This window comes from Anomaloglossus baeobatrachus, chromosome 4 (genome assembly GCF_048569485.1).
Source record: "Anomaloglossus baeobatrachus isolate aAnoBae1 chromosome 4, aAnoBae1.hap1, whole genome shotgun sequence".
NCBI lineage: Eukaryota > Metazoa > Chordata > Amphibia > Anura > Aromobatidae > Anomaloglossus > Anomaloglossus baeobatrachus.
The window spans coordinates 574,338,188-574,354,715 of record NC_134356.1 but is presented as its reverse complement, the minus strand read 5'-3'; the positions used below and the strand labels follow the sequence as shown (position 1 = coordinate 574,354,715).

Below are 16,528 nucleotides of genomic sequence, written 5' to 3'. Positions count from 1 at the left end.
TCAGGAGGGGCAATTGACTCCGGCAGACCCCTGATACGCAGGTTATTTCTTCGATTTCTATTCTCTAAGTCGTCCACGTGCTGTTGGAGAGAGAATAGCTGCTTGGACTGAACCTGCAGTGTGGCTTGGACAGATTGGATGTCAGCTTGAGATGTTGTTTGTTGGTCTGTAAGGACATCCACCCTTTGGGTGAGTGAAGAAAGGTCCATCCGTAGCTGGGCAAATTCTTGCTTACATTCTGCCACTACCTGGTTGGCCAAAGCAGCTATATCATTTTTAGTGGGCATTGCTTGGAAAAGGGACCGTAGGTCTGCTAAGGATGCTGGACGCTCTTCATTTATCACATTAGTGGAGAAAGATGTTGTGGAAAAAGAGCCGATAGAGTCCTGCAAAGCTGGGTCATATAGTATTTGTGAACTTCTAGAGGTGCTTATATTTCCTCCCAAGTGTGCTACTGTGGTAATCTGTTGTGGAGGGGTCCCTGGTGCCCTGGGCCCATCGTTCCACTGACCTTTAGTGGTTGCCACCATGCTACCTCCTGGGCCCGTCGGGCTATTTTCCCTTGAGGAGCCCGTGGACCACCTCGCAGGGGGAGTATAAGGAGGGGGCCCTTGGAGGTTTCCCCCAGTCTGGTCCGGGGGCCCTTGGATGCTGTAGGATCCCCTCTGCTCCACATTAGTGCCCGTATATGGCGGTGTTATAGGGGGGGCCGTCAGGTAAATAATTGTGCCTTTTGCAAATGATGGGGGGCTGCTGTCGCCAGCCATGACTGTGCCCCTTCCCCCCTCCCCCAGTCCAGTTATCGCCTGCGGGCTGGAGATTTTGGTATGCGGTGGGGCCGGGGTGCCCGGGTTTTGTTTCCTACCTCCATCGGTGGTGCTGTTGACAACGCGGGAGACTGGTGACCGCGGGGCCCCCTCACTCTGGGAGCGCTGCTGTAATGGATGTTTCCCGAACGCCGCTCCAGAGCCTGTCTGCGTGTGTGCTGCAGGCTGAAGAGGCATTAGGCATCTGGAAGCGACCGGAGGTAAGTCGATGTTCTGCCGGCCACCGGGAAGTTCCATTCCCATCGCGGGCTGCGATGAAGGAGTAGCGGGCGGTGATGCTGCCGCTGAGGGGTCATCTTGCTGACGCTGCAGGGCCTGGTCTGGAAGCGTGCGGCGGCCATTTTGGAGTGGGGCCTGTGATTCATGTTGTCGGCCGCTCCTCCGCACATCCCCCGGCCCGTGACCGTCACTGCTGTCGGTGGTCACCGCGGTTCCCCCGGGTCCCCGCGACTCCACTGTCGACCCCCGCCTCTCCACCGACGTCTTGAGGTCAGTTATCGGGACAGCAGGCCGCGATTCTTGCTGCCTTTCCAGCTCGGGCTGCGATAGAGCGCTGGAGCCCCGTGGATTAGACAGATATGTCCCGATTTTGCCTTGAGCCATGGGGGCCTTCTTTGGGGTTCGTGCTGTGGCCTTCTTGCCCGTTAATTTGCCCATTTTGGAGACTTGGGCCAGTGCTATGGAGGTCTGCAGAGAGGAGCTCAGAGAAGCTGCGTCCTCACTCGGCCATGTCCGGCTCCGCCCCCCCAAGGGCCGTTTTTCCATCGGAATTCTGCGGCCCTGAACCTGACTGTGTGGCCATTGAGTCCTGGATCCTAGGGTCTTCAGGATTATCCCAAGGGGTCGTTGCCACCATGGGACAGGCTAGAAAGCCCACGTCCGCTAAGATCTACCACAGAACGTGGAAGATATTCTTATCCTGGTGCTCTGCTCAGGGAGTGTCTCCCTGGCCTTTGGCATTGCCTACCTTTCTTTCTTTCCTGCAATCTGGGTTAGAAAAAGGTTTGTCGCTCGGCTCCCTTAAAGGGCAAGTCTCGGCGCTATCCGTCTTTTTTCAAAAGCGTCTAGCACGGCTTCCTAAGGTGCGCACGTTCCTGCAGGGGGTTTGTCATATTGTACCCCCGTACAAGCGGCCGTTAGATCCATGGGATCTGAACAGGGTACTAGTTGCCCTCCAGAAGCCGCCCTGCGAGCCTCTGAGGGAGGTTTCACTTTCTAGACTATCACAGAAAGTGGCTTTACTGGTAGCGATCACATCTCTTCGGAGAGTGTCTGAGCTAGCAGCGCTGTCATCCAAGGCTCCTTTCCTGGTCTTCCACCAGGACAAGGTAGTGCTGCGCCCCATTCAGGAGTTTCTCCCGAAGGTGGTATCCTTTTTTCATCTTAATCAGGATATCTCTTTGCCTTCTTTTTGTCCTCATGCAGTTCATCGGTATGAGATGAATTTACATTTGTTAGATCTGGTGAGAGCACTCAGAATCTACATTTCCCGCACGGCGCCCCTGCGCCGTTCCGATGCACTCTTTGTCCTTGTCGCTGGTAAGCGCAAAGGGTCGCAGGCTTCCAAAGCCACCCTGGCTCGATGGATCAAAGAACTAATTCTTGAAGCCTACCGTTCTGCTGGGCTTCCGCTTCCATCAGGGCTGAAGGCCCATTCTACCAGAGCCGTGGGTGCGTCCTGGGCATTACGACACCAGGCTACGGCTCAACAGGTGTGCCAGGCAGCTACCTGGTCGAGTCTGCACACTTTCACCAAACATTATCAGGTGCATACCTATGCTTCGGCAGACGCCAGCCTAGGTAGAGGAGTCCTGCAGGCGGCGGTTGCCTCCTCGTAGGGGAGAGCTGTTTTGCAGCTCTAACTTGAGGTATTAATTTACCCACCCAGGGACAGCTTTTGGACGTCCCAATCGTCTGTGTCTCCCAATGGAGCGACGAAGAAGAAGGGAATTTTGTTACTTACCGTAAATTCCTTTTCTTCTAGCTCCTATTGGGAGACCCAGCACCCGCCCTGTTGTCCTTCGGGATTTTTGGGTTTTTTCGGGTACACATGTTGTTCATGTTGAACGGTTTTTCAGTTCTCCGATGTTACTCGGAGTGAATTTGTTTAACCAGTTATTGGCTTTCCTCCTTCTTGCTTTTGCACTAAAACTGGTGAGCCAGTGATCCCACTGGGGGTGTATAGCCAGAAGGGGAGGGGCCTTACACTTTTTAGTGTAATGCTTTGTGTGGCCTCCGGAGGCAGTAGCTATACACCCAATCGTCTGGGTCTCCCAATAGGAGCTAGAAGAAAAGGAATTTACGGTAAGTAACAAAATTCCCTTCTTTTTTTTTTTTTATTTAAATAATTTTGAAAAAACGCATGCGGTTCCTCTTCTCTTGATACACAGCCAACATACGCGCAGTACTGGGTCGGCAGCCTGTAGCCATGGGCTTTATCTGTGCTGGGTATGAGAATACCGGGGGACCCTGCTCCAGTTTTATATATTTATTCTTTTACCTCGGTTCTGACCCGCTTACAGCGCCTGTCAGTGATTGCAGGCAGACACTGTCACAGGCTGGGGGCGTCTGACTGCATCCAATCACATATAACAGGACGGCGGTGAGCAGGGTAAGCCGTGTGTATGCGATAAGCCTAATGTGCGCCCAGCCCGATTTTAAGACCAGAATATTTTAGAAGCTTGCAGACCTGATAGTGTGGTATTACTCCCAGGCTACACAGTTTTTCTGTTAAAATTCTGTGTTTTCTTGAGTAACTCATTCCTAATATTTTTTTTTTTTTTTTTGTAGGTTTATGTACGGTTAAGACCTTTCTTTCGTGAGTTCTTAGAACGTATGTCTCAGATTTATGAGGTGAGTGACTTTCTGGAATGTGTTCAGTTTTCTTATTTTTTTTCATTGTCTCCTTAGAACTTTGTCCTTTTGTTTCTGTTGTGACTAAATTGACATCTGGGTGTGTCTTAACAGTCTGATATTGTCAGCTCTGACTGGAGAGTGTGTGCAGCAACACTCTCCACACTGGTAACGCCCAGTTGTCTATTTATAAATAGCAAGTAGGAGGAACAGAGGAACGGGACAAAGCAAGAGCTATAAGAAAAGATACCCCCGCAATTGTATTATTCTGGCGTTTACAAGTGGTTACTAAAACAGAAACAGATCCTCTTTATAACGTCTGATCCTTGTGCGCTTCTTAGTTGTTAGAGTACCACACTTAAAGATGTCATCAGATATTTCACCCGATGGAAAATGCCCCAATTTTTAGTCTATTTTATAGTTATAAAGTAGAAACGAAGAATGAAATCTGATGTGCAAAGAGGAGAACATGCACTGCTGTAGATGCCAAATAAACCATCACTAATGCCGTGAAACATATGACTAATGCTTCTAGAAAGTATTCATTGCTTCAACTCCTACTATGTGGCTCAGATACAGTATTGATATTTATTTTGCTATTACTGGCAAGCTGATGCGCATAAACATACATACATTATATATATATATATATATATATATATATATATATATATATATATATATATATATATATATATATATATATATATATATATATATATATATATATATATATATATATATGGGTGTGGGCGCATCATACATATATATTTTTCTTTATTCATACCTTATTCTTGTATTCCACAGATAATCCTTTTTACGGCCTCAAAGAAAGTCTATGCAGACAAATTACTGAATATTTTGGATCCCAAAAAGCGACTGGTCAGGTAAGAGTTCACATCAAACCTCAGAAATGTAGGTTCATTCATGAAGATTGGTGCTGCATGATTTGATCCACAATCGGCTGGAGAAAATACACCAAATTCTTTCACATGGTGCAAGTCTTTGTCAGTTTAGCACATCAATTGGCCACCTCCTGACGCCTGGAGCTGGTGTGTGCAAAAACCTTTCACTAAGGGCGCTCTCACACATCCGGCTTTTCGCCGGTTTGTCGGTTCCGGCGCACACCAGTACAGTGTATACAGTACAGTGGCAGCGCTGTAACTTCTGGGTCACATGACAGCTTGTCGCGCTGCCACTGTACTGTATACACTGTACTGGTGTGCGCCGGAACCGACAAACCGGCGAAAAGCCGGATGTGTGAGAGCGCCCTAATCTGACGTTTCTAGTGAATAGGTCTTGATGGATGGATCCCATAGTTTTGCCCCTGTTATCCGTCTCTACTAATTCTCACCCTGTGTATCTGCTTTCTCCAGACACAGATTGTTTCGAGAGCACTGTGTGTGTGTTCAAGGGAACTACATTAAAGACCTGAACATCCTGGGGAGGGATCTTTCTAAAACAATCATCATTGATAACTCACCACAAGCCTTTGCATACCAGGTGAGTTCACTTTGTCATATATAGAATTGATTTTTTTATTTTTTTAATACTTATTAGGACGGTAGCTGCACAATCAGCTGACACACTGAATGGTCGTAGGCTTTTCCCAATTAATCTTTAAGCAAATTGACTATGAACAGTGCACAATCTTTCTGTACAGAGTGGAAAACCAGTCGTTTATTTGGACGGCAATATGTTTGACTCTTTTCAGCTTTTTTTCCTGTTTGGTGTGACAGTGTCTGTTAGGCCCTGTGCGCACTAGAAAATGGAATTTTCTTAAGAAAATTCCACACCCTCTGAAAGATTACCGCACCTGCTGTAAGAAACCGCATGCGGTTTTACCGCGGTATTGCTGCAAATTTTCCGCAGGTTGTTCCCTGCGTTTTTTACCATTATCTATGGCAAAAACCGCAGGTACCTGCGGAAAAGAAGTGGCATGTTCATTCTTTTTGCTGCAGAAAACATGCAGCAAAACCTGTAGGTGAAAAAAAACGCAGTGTGCCCACAGCATTTTTTTTTTACCATAGGTTTTGCTGGGGAAGGACTGCAGCAAGGTTATGAACATTTTCTGCAGCAACACCGCGGTAAAAAAAAACCGCAGTGTGCGCACAGGGCCTAAAATTTGTACAGCTGACCCCAGTGATGTGATATTATATGAGAGGAATGAATAGTTTTAGGATCACACATCTTATGTGCTTTGAAATAAAACACAATTTTCTTCTTACAGCTTTCAAACGGTATCCCCATTGAGAGTTGGTTTATGGATAAAAATGACAAGGAGCTGCTGAAGCTTGTCCCTTTCCTGGAGAAGCTTGTAGAACTGGTAAGCTTGATCCTTTCTTTTGGGGGTGTCTTCATAATAAAAAAAAAAGTCCTACTGTATTCTATAACTTTTTTGGCTGCTTGGACACTTCCTTATTGAACCTGTTGTGAGCCAATATTCAATGACTACAATGAGCACAATCCACCAGAGTCATAGGTAATAGCGTACCGACCGCAAGCCCTGAACTAAACACCACACTAGAAGTAGCTGGGCAGCATACCTGACTATCCTAGATGCCTCAAACCCAGCCAGAGGACTACAAGCCTACAAGGCAGAAAGTGAAAAGAAACTATCTTGCCTCAGAACAGATTTTCCCCAAAGAAAATAGGCAGCCTCTCACATATAAAGACTGTGAGCAAAAATGAAAAGACATACACAGTAAGAGCAGGATGGAGCAAAGAGAGGCCACTCTATACTAAATACAAAAGACAGGATAGGGAACTCTTGCGATCGGTATGGAAAAACACTATCAAAACTTCCTACACGGAATGTGCAAAAAAGGAGGAGTAATCTAATACTCGCACGTTCACAATCCGTACAAGACTCTGGTGAAATTGTAGGAAAAGAAGGGAATTTTGTTACTTACCGTAAATTCCTTTTCTTCTAGCTCTTATTGGGAGACCCAGACAATTGGGTGTATAGCTACTGCCTCCGGAGGCCACACAAAGTATTACACTAAAAAGTGTAAGGCCCCTCCCCTTCTGGCTATACACCCCCCGTGGAATCACGGGTTCTCCAGTTTTAGTGCCAAAGCAAGAAGGAGGAAAGCCAATAACTGGTTTAAACAAATTAACTCCGAATAACATCGGAGAACTGACAAACCGTTCAACATGAACAACATGTGTACCCGCAAACAAAACCAAAAATCCCGAAGGACAACAGGGCGGGTGCTGGGTCTCCCAATAAGAGCTAGAAGAAAAGGAATTTACGGTAAGTAACAAAATTCCCTTCTTCTTCAGCGCTCTATTGGGAGACCCAGACAATTGGGACGTTCAAAAGCTGTCCCTGGGTGGGTAAAGAAAAACCTCTTGTCAGAGCTGCAAGACAGCGCCCCCCTACTGGGAAGCCACCGCCGCCTGCAGGACTCTTCTACCTAGGCTGGCATCCGCCGAAGCATAGGTATGCACCTGATAATGTTTGGTGAAAGTGTGCAGACTGGACCAGGTAGCTGCCTGGCACACCTGTTGAGCCGTAGCCTGGTGGCGTAATGCCCAGGACGCACCCACGGCTCTGGTTGAATGGGCCTTCAGCCCTGATGGAACCGGAAGTCCAGCCGAACGGTAGGCTTCCAGAATTGGTTCTTTGATCCATCGAGCCAGGGTGGCTTTAGAAGCCTGCAATCCCTTGCGCGGACCAGCAACAAGGACAAAAAGTGCCTCGGAGCGGCGCACGGGCGCCGTGCGGGAGATGTAGATTCTGATTGCTCTGACCAGATCTAACAAATGCAAATCCTTTTCATACCGGTAAACCGGATGAGGACAGAAAGAAGGTAAGCAAATGTCCTGATTTAGATGGAAATCAGATACTACTTTAGGAAGAAATTCTGGAGTGGGGCGCAAAACCACCTTGTCCTGGTGGACCACCAGGAAAGGAGCCTTGGATGACAGTGCTGCCAGCTCAGACACTCTCCGAAGAGACGTGATCGCCACTAGAAACACCACTTTCTGTGACAGGCGAGAAAAGGAAACCTCTTTCAAAGGCTCGAAAGGCGGCTTCTGTAGAGCAACTAGTACCCTATTCAGATCCCATGGATCTAACGGCCGCCTGTACGGGGGTACAATATGACAAACCCCCTGTAGAAACGTGCGCACCTTAGACAGACGCGCCAGATGCTTCTGAAAAAACACTGATAGTGCCGAGACTTGCCCTTTAAGTGAGCCAAGCGACAAGCCTTTTTCTAACCCCGATTGTAGGAAGGAAAGAAGAGTAGGCAATGCAAATGGCCAGGGAGACACTCCCTGAGCAGAGCACCATGATAAGAAAATCTTCCACGTCCTGTGGTAGATCTTGGCAGACGTGGGCTTCCTAGCCTGCCTCATGGTAGCAACAACTCCTTGAGACAATCCTGCACACGCTAGGATCCAGGATTCAATGGCCACACAGTCAGGTTCAGGGCAGCAGAATTCTGATGGAAAAACGGCCCTTGGGACAGTAAGTCTGGCCGGTCTGGAAGTGACCACGGTCGGCCGACCGTGAGATGCCACAGATCCGGGTACCACGATCTCCTCGGTCAGTCTGGGGCGACGAGTATGACGCGGGTGCAATCGGATCTGATCTTGCGCAACACTCTGGGCAAGAGTGCCAGAGGCGGGAATACATATGGGAGTCGGAACTGCGACCAATCTTGGACCAAGGCGTCTGCCGCCAGAGCCCTTTGATCGCGCGACCGCGCCATGAATGCCGGGACCTTGTGGTTGTGCCGAGACGCCATGAGGTCGACGTCCGGCACCCCCCACCGGCGACAGATTTCCTGAAACACGTCCGGGTGAAGGGACCATTCCCCTGCGTCTATCCCTTGGCGACTGAGGAAGTCTGCTTCCCAGTTTTCTACGCCCGGGATGTGTACCGCGGATATGGTGGATGCTGTGTCCTCCACCCACGTCAGAATCCGCCTGACTTCCTGGAAGGCTTGCCGACTGCGCGTCCCTCCTTGGTGGTTGATGTATGCCACCGCTGTGGAGTTGTCCGACTGGATTCGGATCTGCCTTCCTTCCAGCCACTGCTGGAAGGCTAGAAGTGCCAGATACACTGCTCTGATCTCCAGAACATTGATCTGCAGGGTGGACTCTTGCTGAGTCCACGTCCCCTGAGCCCTGTGGTGGAGAAAGACTGCTCCCCACCCTGACAGACTCGCGTCTGTCGTGACCACTGCCCAGGATGGAGGTAGGAAGGATCTTCCCTGTGACAATGAGTTGGGCAGAAGCCACCATTGCAGAGAGTCCTTGGCCGCCTGAGAAAGGGAGACTTCTGTGTCCAGGGATGTCGACTTCCCGTCCCATTGGCGAAGAATGTCCCATTGAAGAGGACGCAGATGAAACTGCGCAAAGGGAACTGCTTCCATGGCTGCCACCATCTTCCCTAGGAAGTGCATGAGGCGCCTCAAGGAGTGCGACTGGCCCTGAAGAAGCGACCGCACCCCTATCTGTAGTGACCTCTGCTTGGTCAGCGGAAGCTTCACTATCGCTGATAGAGTATGGAACTCCATGCCAAGAAACGTTAGAGACTGAGTTGGTGACAGATTTGACTTTGCAAAGTTGATGATCCACCCGAAAGACTGGAGAGTCTCCAGCGTAACATTCAGGCTGAGTTGGCATGCCTCCTGAGAAGGTGCCTTGACAAGTAGATCGTCCAGATAAGGGATCACGGAGTGTCCCTGGGAGTGCAAGACTGCTACCACTGCCGCCATGACTTTGGTGAAAACCCGTGGGGCTGTCGCCAGACCGAATGGCAGAGCTACGAACTGAAGATGTTCGTCTCCTATTACCAAACGTAGAAAACGTTGGTGCTCTGTAGCAATTGGTACGTGGAGATACGCATCCTTGATGTCTATTGATGCCAGAAAATCTCCTTGAGACATTGACGCAATGACAGACCGGAGGGATTCCATCCGGAACCTCCTGGCGTTCACATGCTTGTTGAGCCTTTTTAGGTCCAGAACAGGACGGAAGGAGCCGTCCTTTTTTGGAACCACAAAGAGATTGGAGTAAAACCCTCGCCCTCGTTCCTGAGGGGGGACAGGGATTACCACTCCTTCTGCTCTTAGTGAGCTCACCGCCTGCAGAAGGGCATCCGCTCGGTCGGGATGTGGGGAGGTTCTGAAGAACCGAGGTGGAGGACGGGAACTGAACTCGATTCTGTACCCGCGCGACAAAATGTCTGTCACCCACCGGTCTTTGACCAGTGACAGCCAAATGCCGCAAAAACGGGAAAGCCTGCCACCGACCGAGGATGCGGAGGGAGGCGGCTGAAAGTCATGATGAAGCCGCTTTGGAAACGGTTCCTCCGTTTGCTTTCTTGGGTCGTGAGTGAGCCCGCCATGAATCAGAGCTCCTTTGTTCTTTCTGCGTCCCTTTGAATGAGGAAAATTGGGCCTTGCCTGAGCCTCGAAAGGGCCGAGACCTCGGCTGCCACTTTTTCTGCTGAGGTTTGTTTGATCTGGGCTGGGGTAAGGACGAGTCTTTACCCTTGGACTGTTTGATGATTTCAGCGAGCTGCTCGCCAAACAGTCTATCTCCAGATAATGGCAAGTTGGTTAAACATTTTTTGGAACTAGCGTCTGCTTTCCAGTCCTTTAACCACAATGCTCTGCGCAACACTACGGAGTTGGCGGACGCCAACGACGTACGGCTCGTAGATTCCAGAACCGCGTTGATAGCGTAGGTCGCAAACGCAGACATTTGTGAGGTTAGGGTCGACACCTTTGGCACTGCTGGCTGCATGACAGCCTCTACCTGTGCCAACCCAGCTGAAATAGCTTGGAGTGCCCACACGGCCGCGAATGCAGGGGCAAACGACGCGCCGATAGTTTCATAGATAGACTTCAACCAAAGGTCCATCTGTCTGTCGTTGGCGTCTTTAAGTGAAGCGCCATCCTCTACCGCGACTATAGATTTTGCCGCAAGCTTGGCAATAGGGGGATCCACTTTTGGACACTGGGTCCAGCGTTTGATCACGTCAGGGGAAAATGGATAACGTGTATCCCTAGCGCGTCTGGAAAAACGCTTGTATGGCTGAGCGTGGTGTTTCTGGATAGATTCTCTGAAGTCAGAGTGGTCTAAAAAGGCACTCAATTTACGCTTGGGATACAAGAAATGGAATTTCTCCTGCTGTGCAGCAGCTTCCTCTGCTGAGGGAGCTGGGGGAGAAATATCCAACGCACTATTGATGGCCGAAATAAGGTCATTGACCATAGCGTCACCATCAGGGGTATCCAAATTGAGAGTGGTCTCATGGTCCGAAACCTGACCACTTTCTTCAGTCTCATCATAGAGAGACTCATCCCTGTGAGACCCTGAACAATGTGATGATGTGGAGGGTCTGTCTAAGCGAGCTTGCTTGGGCTGGCTGGGGCCGTCATCTGAGTCAGAGCCATCAGCCTGTGATACATGAGAGCCCCTTGAAGTACAGACTCGCTCCAATTGAGGGGGACCAGGGGGCAAGGACACAGCCGTGTCCGGAGCCTGAGTAATTGGCCTGGTTTGCAAGGCCTCAAGGATTTTTGTCATAGTGACAGCCATCTGACCAGCCAAAACTGCAAAATCTGTCCCTGTTACTGGGGCAGGACTTACAGGCGTCTCTGCCTGGGTTACTACTGCCACCTCCGGCTGACGAAGCGTTACGGGCACGGAACATTGCACACAATGGTGGTCAGTGGAGCCTGCCGGTAGATCAGTCCCACAAACAGTACAGACAGTGTACACAGCCCGCGCCTTGGGACCCTTGCGTTTTGTGGAGGACATGTTGCTGTCTCCTCAGCGCAATATGGGGTCTATAGCCAAGAAGCGCCCTACAGTGCAAATATATATACAATATCTATATGGCACCAGAAGAAAGTACACAAATAGAATCACTGTGGCACAAGAGGGGCTTTCAGCCTGCTTACCGCCCGCCTCAGAGCGGGTGTGTGGCCGCCAGACGCCCTGTCTGAGTCTCCCAGAGCCTGCCTGCCTGTCCCCAGCCGGACCGCATGAATAATGGCTGCCGGCGTCCTGTGAGGAAGAGGGGCGGCTCTGGGCGTTCCTAAACGAAGAGCGGGAAAGCGTGCTCTCACTGTGCCTCGTGAGGGGGCTGGAGCATGTAAATCAAGCTCCAGCCCCCGGCGCTGGCCATTGCACAGCGTCTCTCCTCCGCCCTGATTGACAGGGCGGAGGCGGGAACGAAGCGGCGCTAGGCCGCAAAAGCCGGGAAGTAAAGTTAGGAGCGCCGCCGCCGTAAAAGCGCGGTCGGCGCTCTGTCCCCGGCGCCCTGCATGTCGCAGTTGCGCCCCGCCGCCGGAGCGGTCGGCGCTAGTTCCCAAACACATAACCCGTCACCCAGCCATAACTAAGGTGACACAACCCCATTGCTTATGTCCCCGGCGCACTATAACGCCCAGCAAGTCTGGAGCGTTCTGTGCCTGCCGGGGACACCGAGTACCTGACAGATGCAGGGCCATGTCCCTGACTGTACCAATGCTCGACATCCATCAGGTTCGTTCTGGGTCTGTGGATGGAGCCCGGCCTCAGGGCTTTGTGGCCGGAAGGATCCCACTTCCACAGAGCCCTCCAGGGGGATGTGGAAGGAAAAACAGCATGTGGGGCTCCAGCCTCTGTACCAGCAATAGGTACCTCAACCTTTCAAGCACCATCTGGTGAGAAGGGAGCATGCTGGGGACACTATATGTGCCCACTTTTCTTCCATCCGAGTAGTTAGCAGCTACTGCTGACTACACACCGTGGAGCTATGCGTGGATGTATGACCTCCTTCACACACAAAGCTAAAACTGGAGAACCCGTGATTCCACGGGGGGTGTATAGCCAGAAGGGGAGGGGCCTTACACTTTTTAGTGTAATACTTTGTGTGGCCTCCGGAGGCAGTAGCTATACACCCAATTGTCTGGGTCTCCCAATAGAGCGCTGAAGAAAACTAGCAATTACCATGCTGACTAATCCTTATTCAGTTCAGGTTAGGTCTTATTTTTGGGGAAACTGGGTGTAATTATATCACTTACAAATTCTTCATCGAACTTTACAATATAGAACAGTCAAGGGCAGCTTTTTGGAGCAGGCATCATTATTCCTATATTAACTGTATAGATTTCACATAGTAGACAAATTGGTATTTAACCCCTTTTTCCCCCTGGTTTCTTTTTTACCCCCTTTTTATTAGTATAGCTGATAAATTGTCAGATATTTATTTTTATATTTTTTTAGGTGATTTCTCTACACTTTAAACACCTCTATTATGTTATTTTTTTCTATTTTCTTGCAGAATGAGGATGTGCGGCCTCACATCAGAGACAGATTTCGCTTACATGACTGTTTGCCGCCAGATTAGAAGGACTTCAGGCACCTGCAGGATCCCCTAACACGGGGGCAGCTTTCAGACGCCTGCAGGGGAGCAAAGCTGCACAACCACAGACTGAAGCATCCATGTACACATCAATTTGCCATAACTGCTGAAGGCATTTCTTTACTTTGCTGTCTAAAAAAAAACACACATAAAAAAAAACAACAAAAAAAGAAAAAAAAATTCTATATGGGATAAAAAAAAAATTGGAACGGTTTCACCGTGACGTGTTGTGACTGGTTTGGTGGCACATCACTGGGCAGCTTGGCCTCCTCCCAGGAATCGTTATGTCTCAGAGAGAAACCCCGCTGTCTGTGAGCTGCAGATTGCACCCTATCCGCTGTTGAATAGTTTGTTCGTGTCAGCAGGAACGGATAGTTTTTCTCAATTTTTATCCTCCTACACAGTGATCCTTATTAGTGTAGATTATTCATTATCCATTCCTTGTATTTCAGTCGCTTCAATCTGTTCTAGTAGCCAAATTTTCCTTTTTTTTTTTTTTTTTTTTTTTTTAATTTTGTATGTTTGGCTGTTCCTATTCTCTGCTTGCATAATGTGTTTTTATTTTATTTTTATATTTTATTTTATTTTTTTAGATAAAATTTAAATTCTTAAGGTTCAATCCATGTAAGCGCCATTTAGAAATTCATATATATTTTATATTTTATCTGTAATCCATTCTAGTACTTTTGTTTGTTTTTGTTTTTGTTTTTTTTTTTCTTTTTTGTTTTGTTTTTAAACATAAAGCTTTTAAAAGGCAAAGTAGAGAGAGTGGGAACATGGAGGCTTGTACAGAAGGTGTGGTGTCTGCGTACAGTACAGGGGGGAGGGGATATATAACCTGTGACTAGTCCAGGTTTCTTTTATCACATTCTTTCCTCTCTGTACGTGCAGATCCGAACACCCATCACTCACATATAAATATATATATATTTACGTTCACACATGTATCCACGCAGCCTCTCCCTCCCATACGTATCCATCCACAGCTCTGGTACCGATGCAGCTAAGTTGAATGGTGGGTATTTTTGTATGAGGTGCTCTGTCCTGCAGGAAGAAGTGCAGAAGATGTGGATGCAAGGATGCTTGCTGTTTCTGGTGTGTGCACTATGTTTCAGTGGTGCACTCACTGCATAAAGAAAGAAGAGAAGGCACTTTTTTCTTTCTTTTTTTTTTCCTTTTTTTTTTTTTTTTTTTCGGCCCTCCTTTTCTAAAAAAAAGAGGTTTGTATTTTGTACGCTTGTTCAGAGAGTACAGTATTGGAAATAAGCTCTACAGTGGAGGCTGTTCATCCTTTTTGTTTCTATGTATATTACCCGTTTAACTGTATGCCATTTTATTGTATAAATTTACACATGGGTTCATTTTCAAGTCACTCCTTAAAGTAAGGAGTTTTTTTAGTAAGTTTTTAGGAAAACATTTAATTTTTGTATTTTTGATTTTAAAGAAAAAGCATGAGTTCTGTCATATTTTCAGTGTATTAATGAAGATTTTAACCTTTCTTCTGTCTGGCTGTTTTATTCCGTACTTTGTGTGTTTTTTTTATATACAATGTTATTTGCTTTGCACAACCTTTTTCTTCTTCTTTAGTGCAAAAGTACTGTGGGGATTCCCTAACAGCACCACCTTCTACTAAGAGTGGAAGCGTATTTGTCTTAAGACCCTGTGCGCACACTGTGGGTTTTTTTGCGGCAAATTTGCTGCGGTTTTTGCTGCAGAAAAGGGGCGGTTTTTGTTCATAAAGTTCATGCAGTCCTTCCCCATCAAAATCTGAATAATCCAAAATGCTGTGCGCACACTGCGTTTTTCTTCGGCGCTCCATTGGGAGGCCCAGACGATTGGGTGTATAGCTACTGCCTCCGGAGGCCACACAAAGCACTACACTAAAAAGTGTAAGGCCCCTCCCCTTCTGGCTATACACCCCCCGTGGGATCACGGGCTGCTCAGTTTTATGCTTTGTGCGAAGGAGGTCAGACATCCACGCATAGCTCCACTGTTTAGTCAGCAGTAGCTGCTGACTATGTCGGATGGAAGAAAAGAGGGCCCATACTAGGGCCCCCAGCATGCTCCCTTCTCACCCCACTTTTGTCGGCGGTGTTTGTTAAGGTTGAGGTACCCATTGCGGGTACGGAGGCTGGAGCCCACATGCTGTTTTCCTTCCCCATCCCCCTGAAGGGCTCTGGTGAAGTGGGATCTTACCGGCCTCCAGACTCTGAGGCCGGGCTCCATCCACAGACCCGGAGATCCTGCTGGATACGGAGCTGGGTACCGTCAGGGACAAGGCCCTGCAACATTCAGGTACTCTGTGTCCCCGTACAGACAGGCACAGACACACGCCAGCGTTGCTGGGTGTTCTAGTGCGCCGGGGACAGTAGCGCTGCGCGCTTGGGTTATACTCACTGCAGCTTTGCTGAGTGAGTTTATGTGTGGGGAACTACCGCGCCGGCCGCCATGGTGACTGCGGCGCGGCTGAGACTTGTGGTGCGCCGGGGACTTCGCGCCGACCGTGCTTTTACGACGGCAGCGCTTATAAATCTAGTCCCCGGCTTCTGCGGCCTAGTTACGCTTCGTTCCCGCCCCCAGCCCTGTCAGTCAGGGAAGGGGAGAGACGCTGTACAATAGTCAGCGCCGAGGGCTGGAGTCTTATTTACATACTCCAGCCCTCTCACTGGGCACAGTGGGACGCCAGTTTCCCGCTCTTTGTCTGCAGCACGCCCACGGCCCGCCCCTCTTCACAGGACGCCGGCAGCCATTCCTGCACGCAGTCTGAGCTGGAGAACGGACATAGCCCTGGGAGACCCAGACAAGGGATTCTGGCGACCACACACCCGCTGTTAAGCGGGCGGTAAGCAGCACCTAGGTGCTGACCCCACTAGTGCCACAGTGTTGTTTTGTGTACTTTTGTCTGTACCTATATATTGCACTGTACGGTCGCTTCTTGGCTTATACCCCTATATTGCTCTGAGGAGACAACAGCATGTCATCCGCAAAAAGCAAGGGTGCCAAGGCACGGGCTTCATATGCTGCCTGTACCGCATGTGGGGCTGATCTACCGGCAGGTTCCACTGACCCCCATTGTGTGCAATGTTCGGTCCCTGTGCCACTTCGTCAGCCGGAGTCTATGCTAGTAGTGGCCCAGGCAGAGACGCCGGTGAACCATGCCCCGGTGACGGGGACAGAGTTTGCAGTTTTTGCTGATAAGATGTCTGTGACTATGACAAAAATTCTAGAAACTTTGCAGTCCAGGCCGGTCACTCAGACCATGGGTACTGCTGATTCAATGTTCCCCGGTCCCCCTCAGTTGGAACTAATCCGTGCTCCAAGGGGGTCCCAGACATCACAGGCTGAAGGCTCTGACTCGGACGACAGTCCCAGGCAGCCTAAGCGAGCTCGCTGGGAGAGACCCTCGGCGTCATCACGCTGGTCAGGGTCTCAGCGAGAGGATTCTCTGTATGATGAGACAGAACTAGGTGAT

The 16,528-nt window shown here is 49.2% G+C and overlaps 1 protein-coding gene across 1 annotated transcript in view; it reads left to right on the top strand.

Moving 5' to 3' along the window:
* Positions 1-14,554, top strand: part of CTDSPL2 (CTD small phosphatase like 2) — a 92,102-nt gene extending 77,548 nt beyond the window's left edge. Inside the window, exons 9-13 of the mRNA XM_075342893.1 lie at positions 3,618-3,680; positions 4,488-4,567; positions 5,057-5,183; positions 5,911-6,006; positions 12,976-14,554. Coding sequence (XP_075199008.1) covers positions 3,618-3,680; positions 4,488-4,567; positions 5,057-5,183; positions 5,911-6,006; positions 12,976-13,041 — 432 coding nt within the window. The 3' untranslated portion in view covers positions 13,042-14,554. The remainder of the gene's footprint in view (positions 1-3,617; positions 3,681-4,487; positions 4,568-5,056; positions 5,184-5,910; positions 6,007-12,975) is intronic.
* Positions 14,555-16,528: the final 1,974 nt, after the last annotated feature.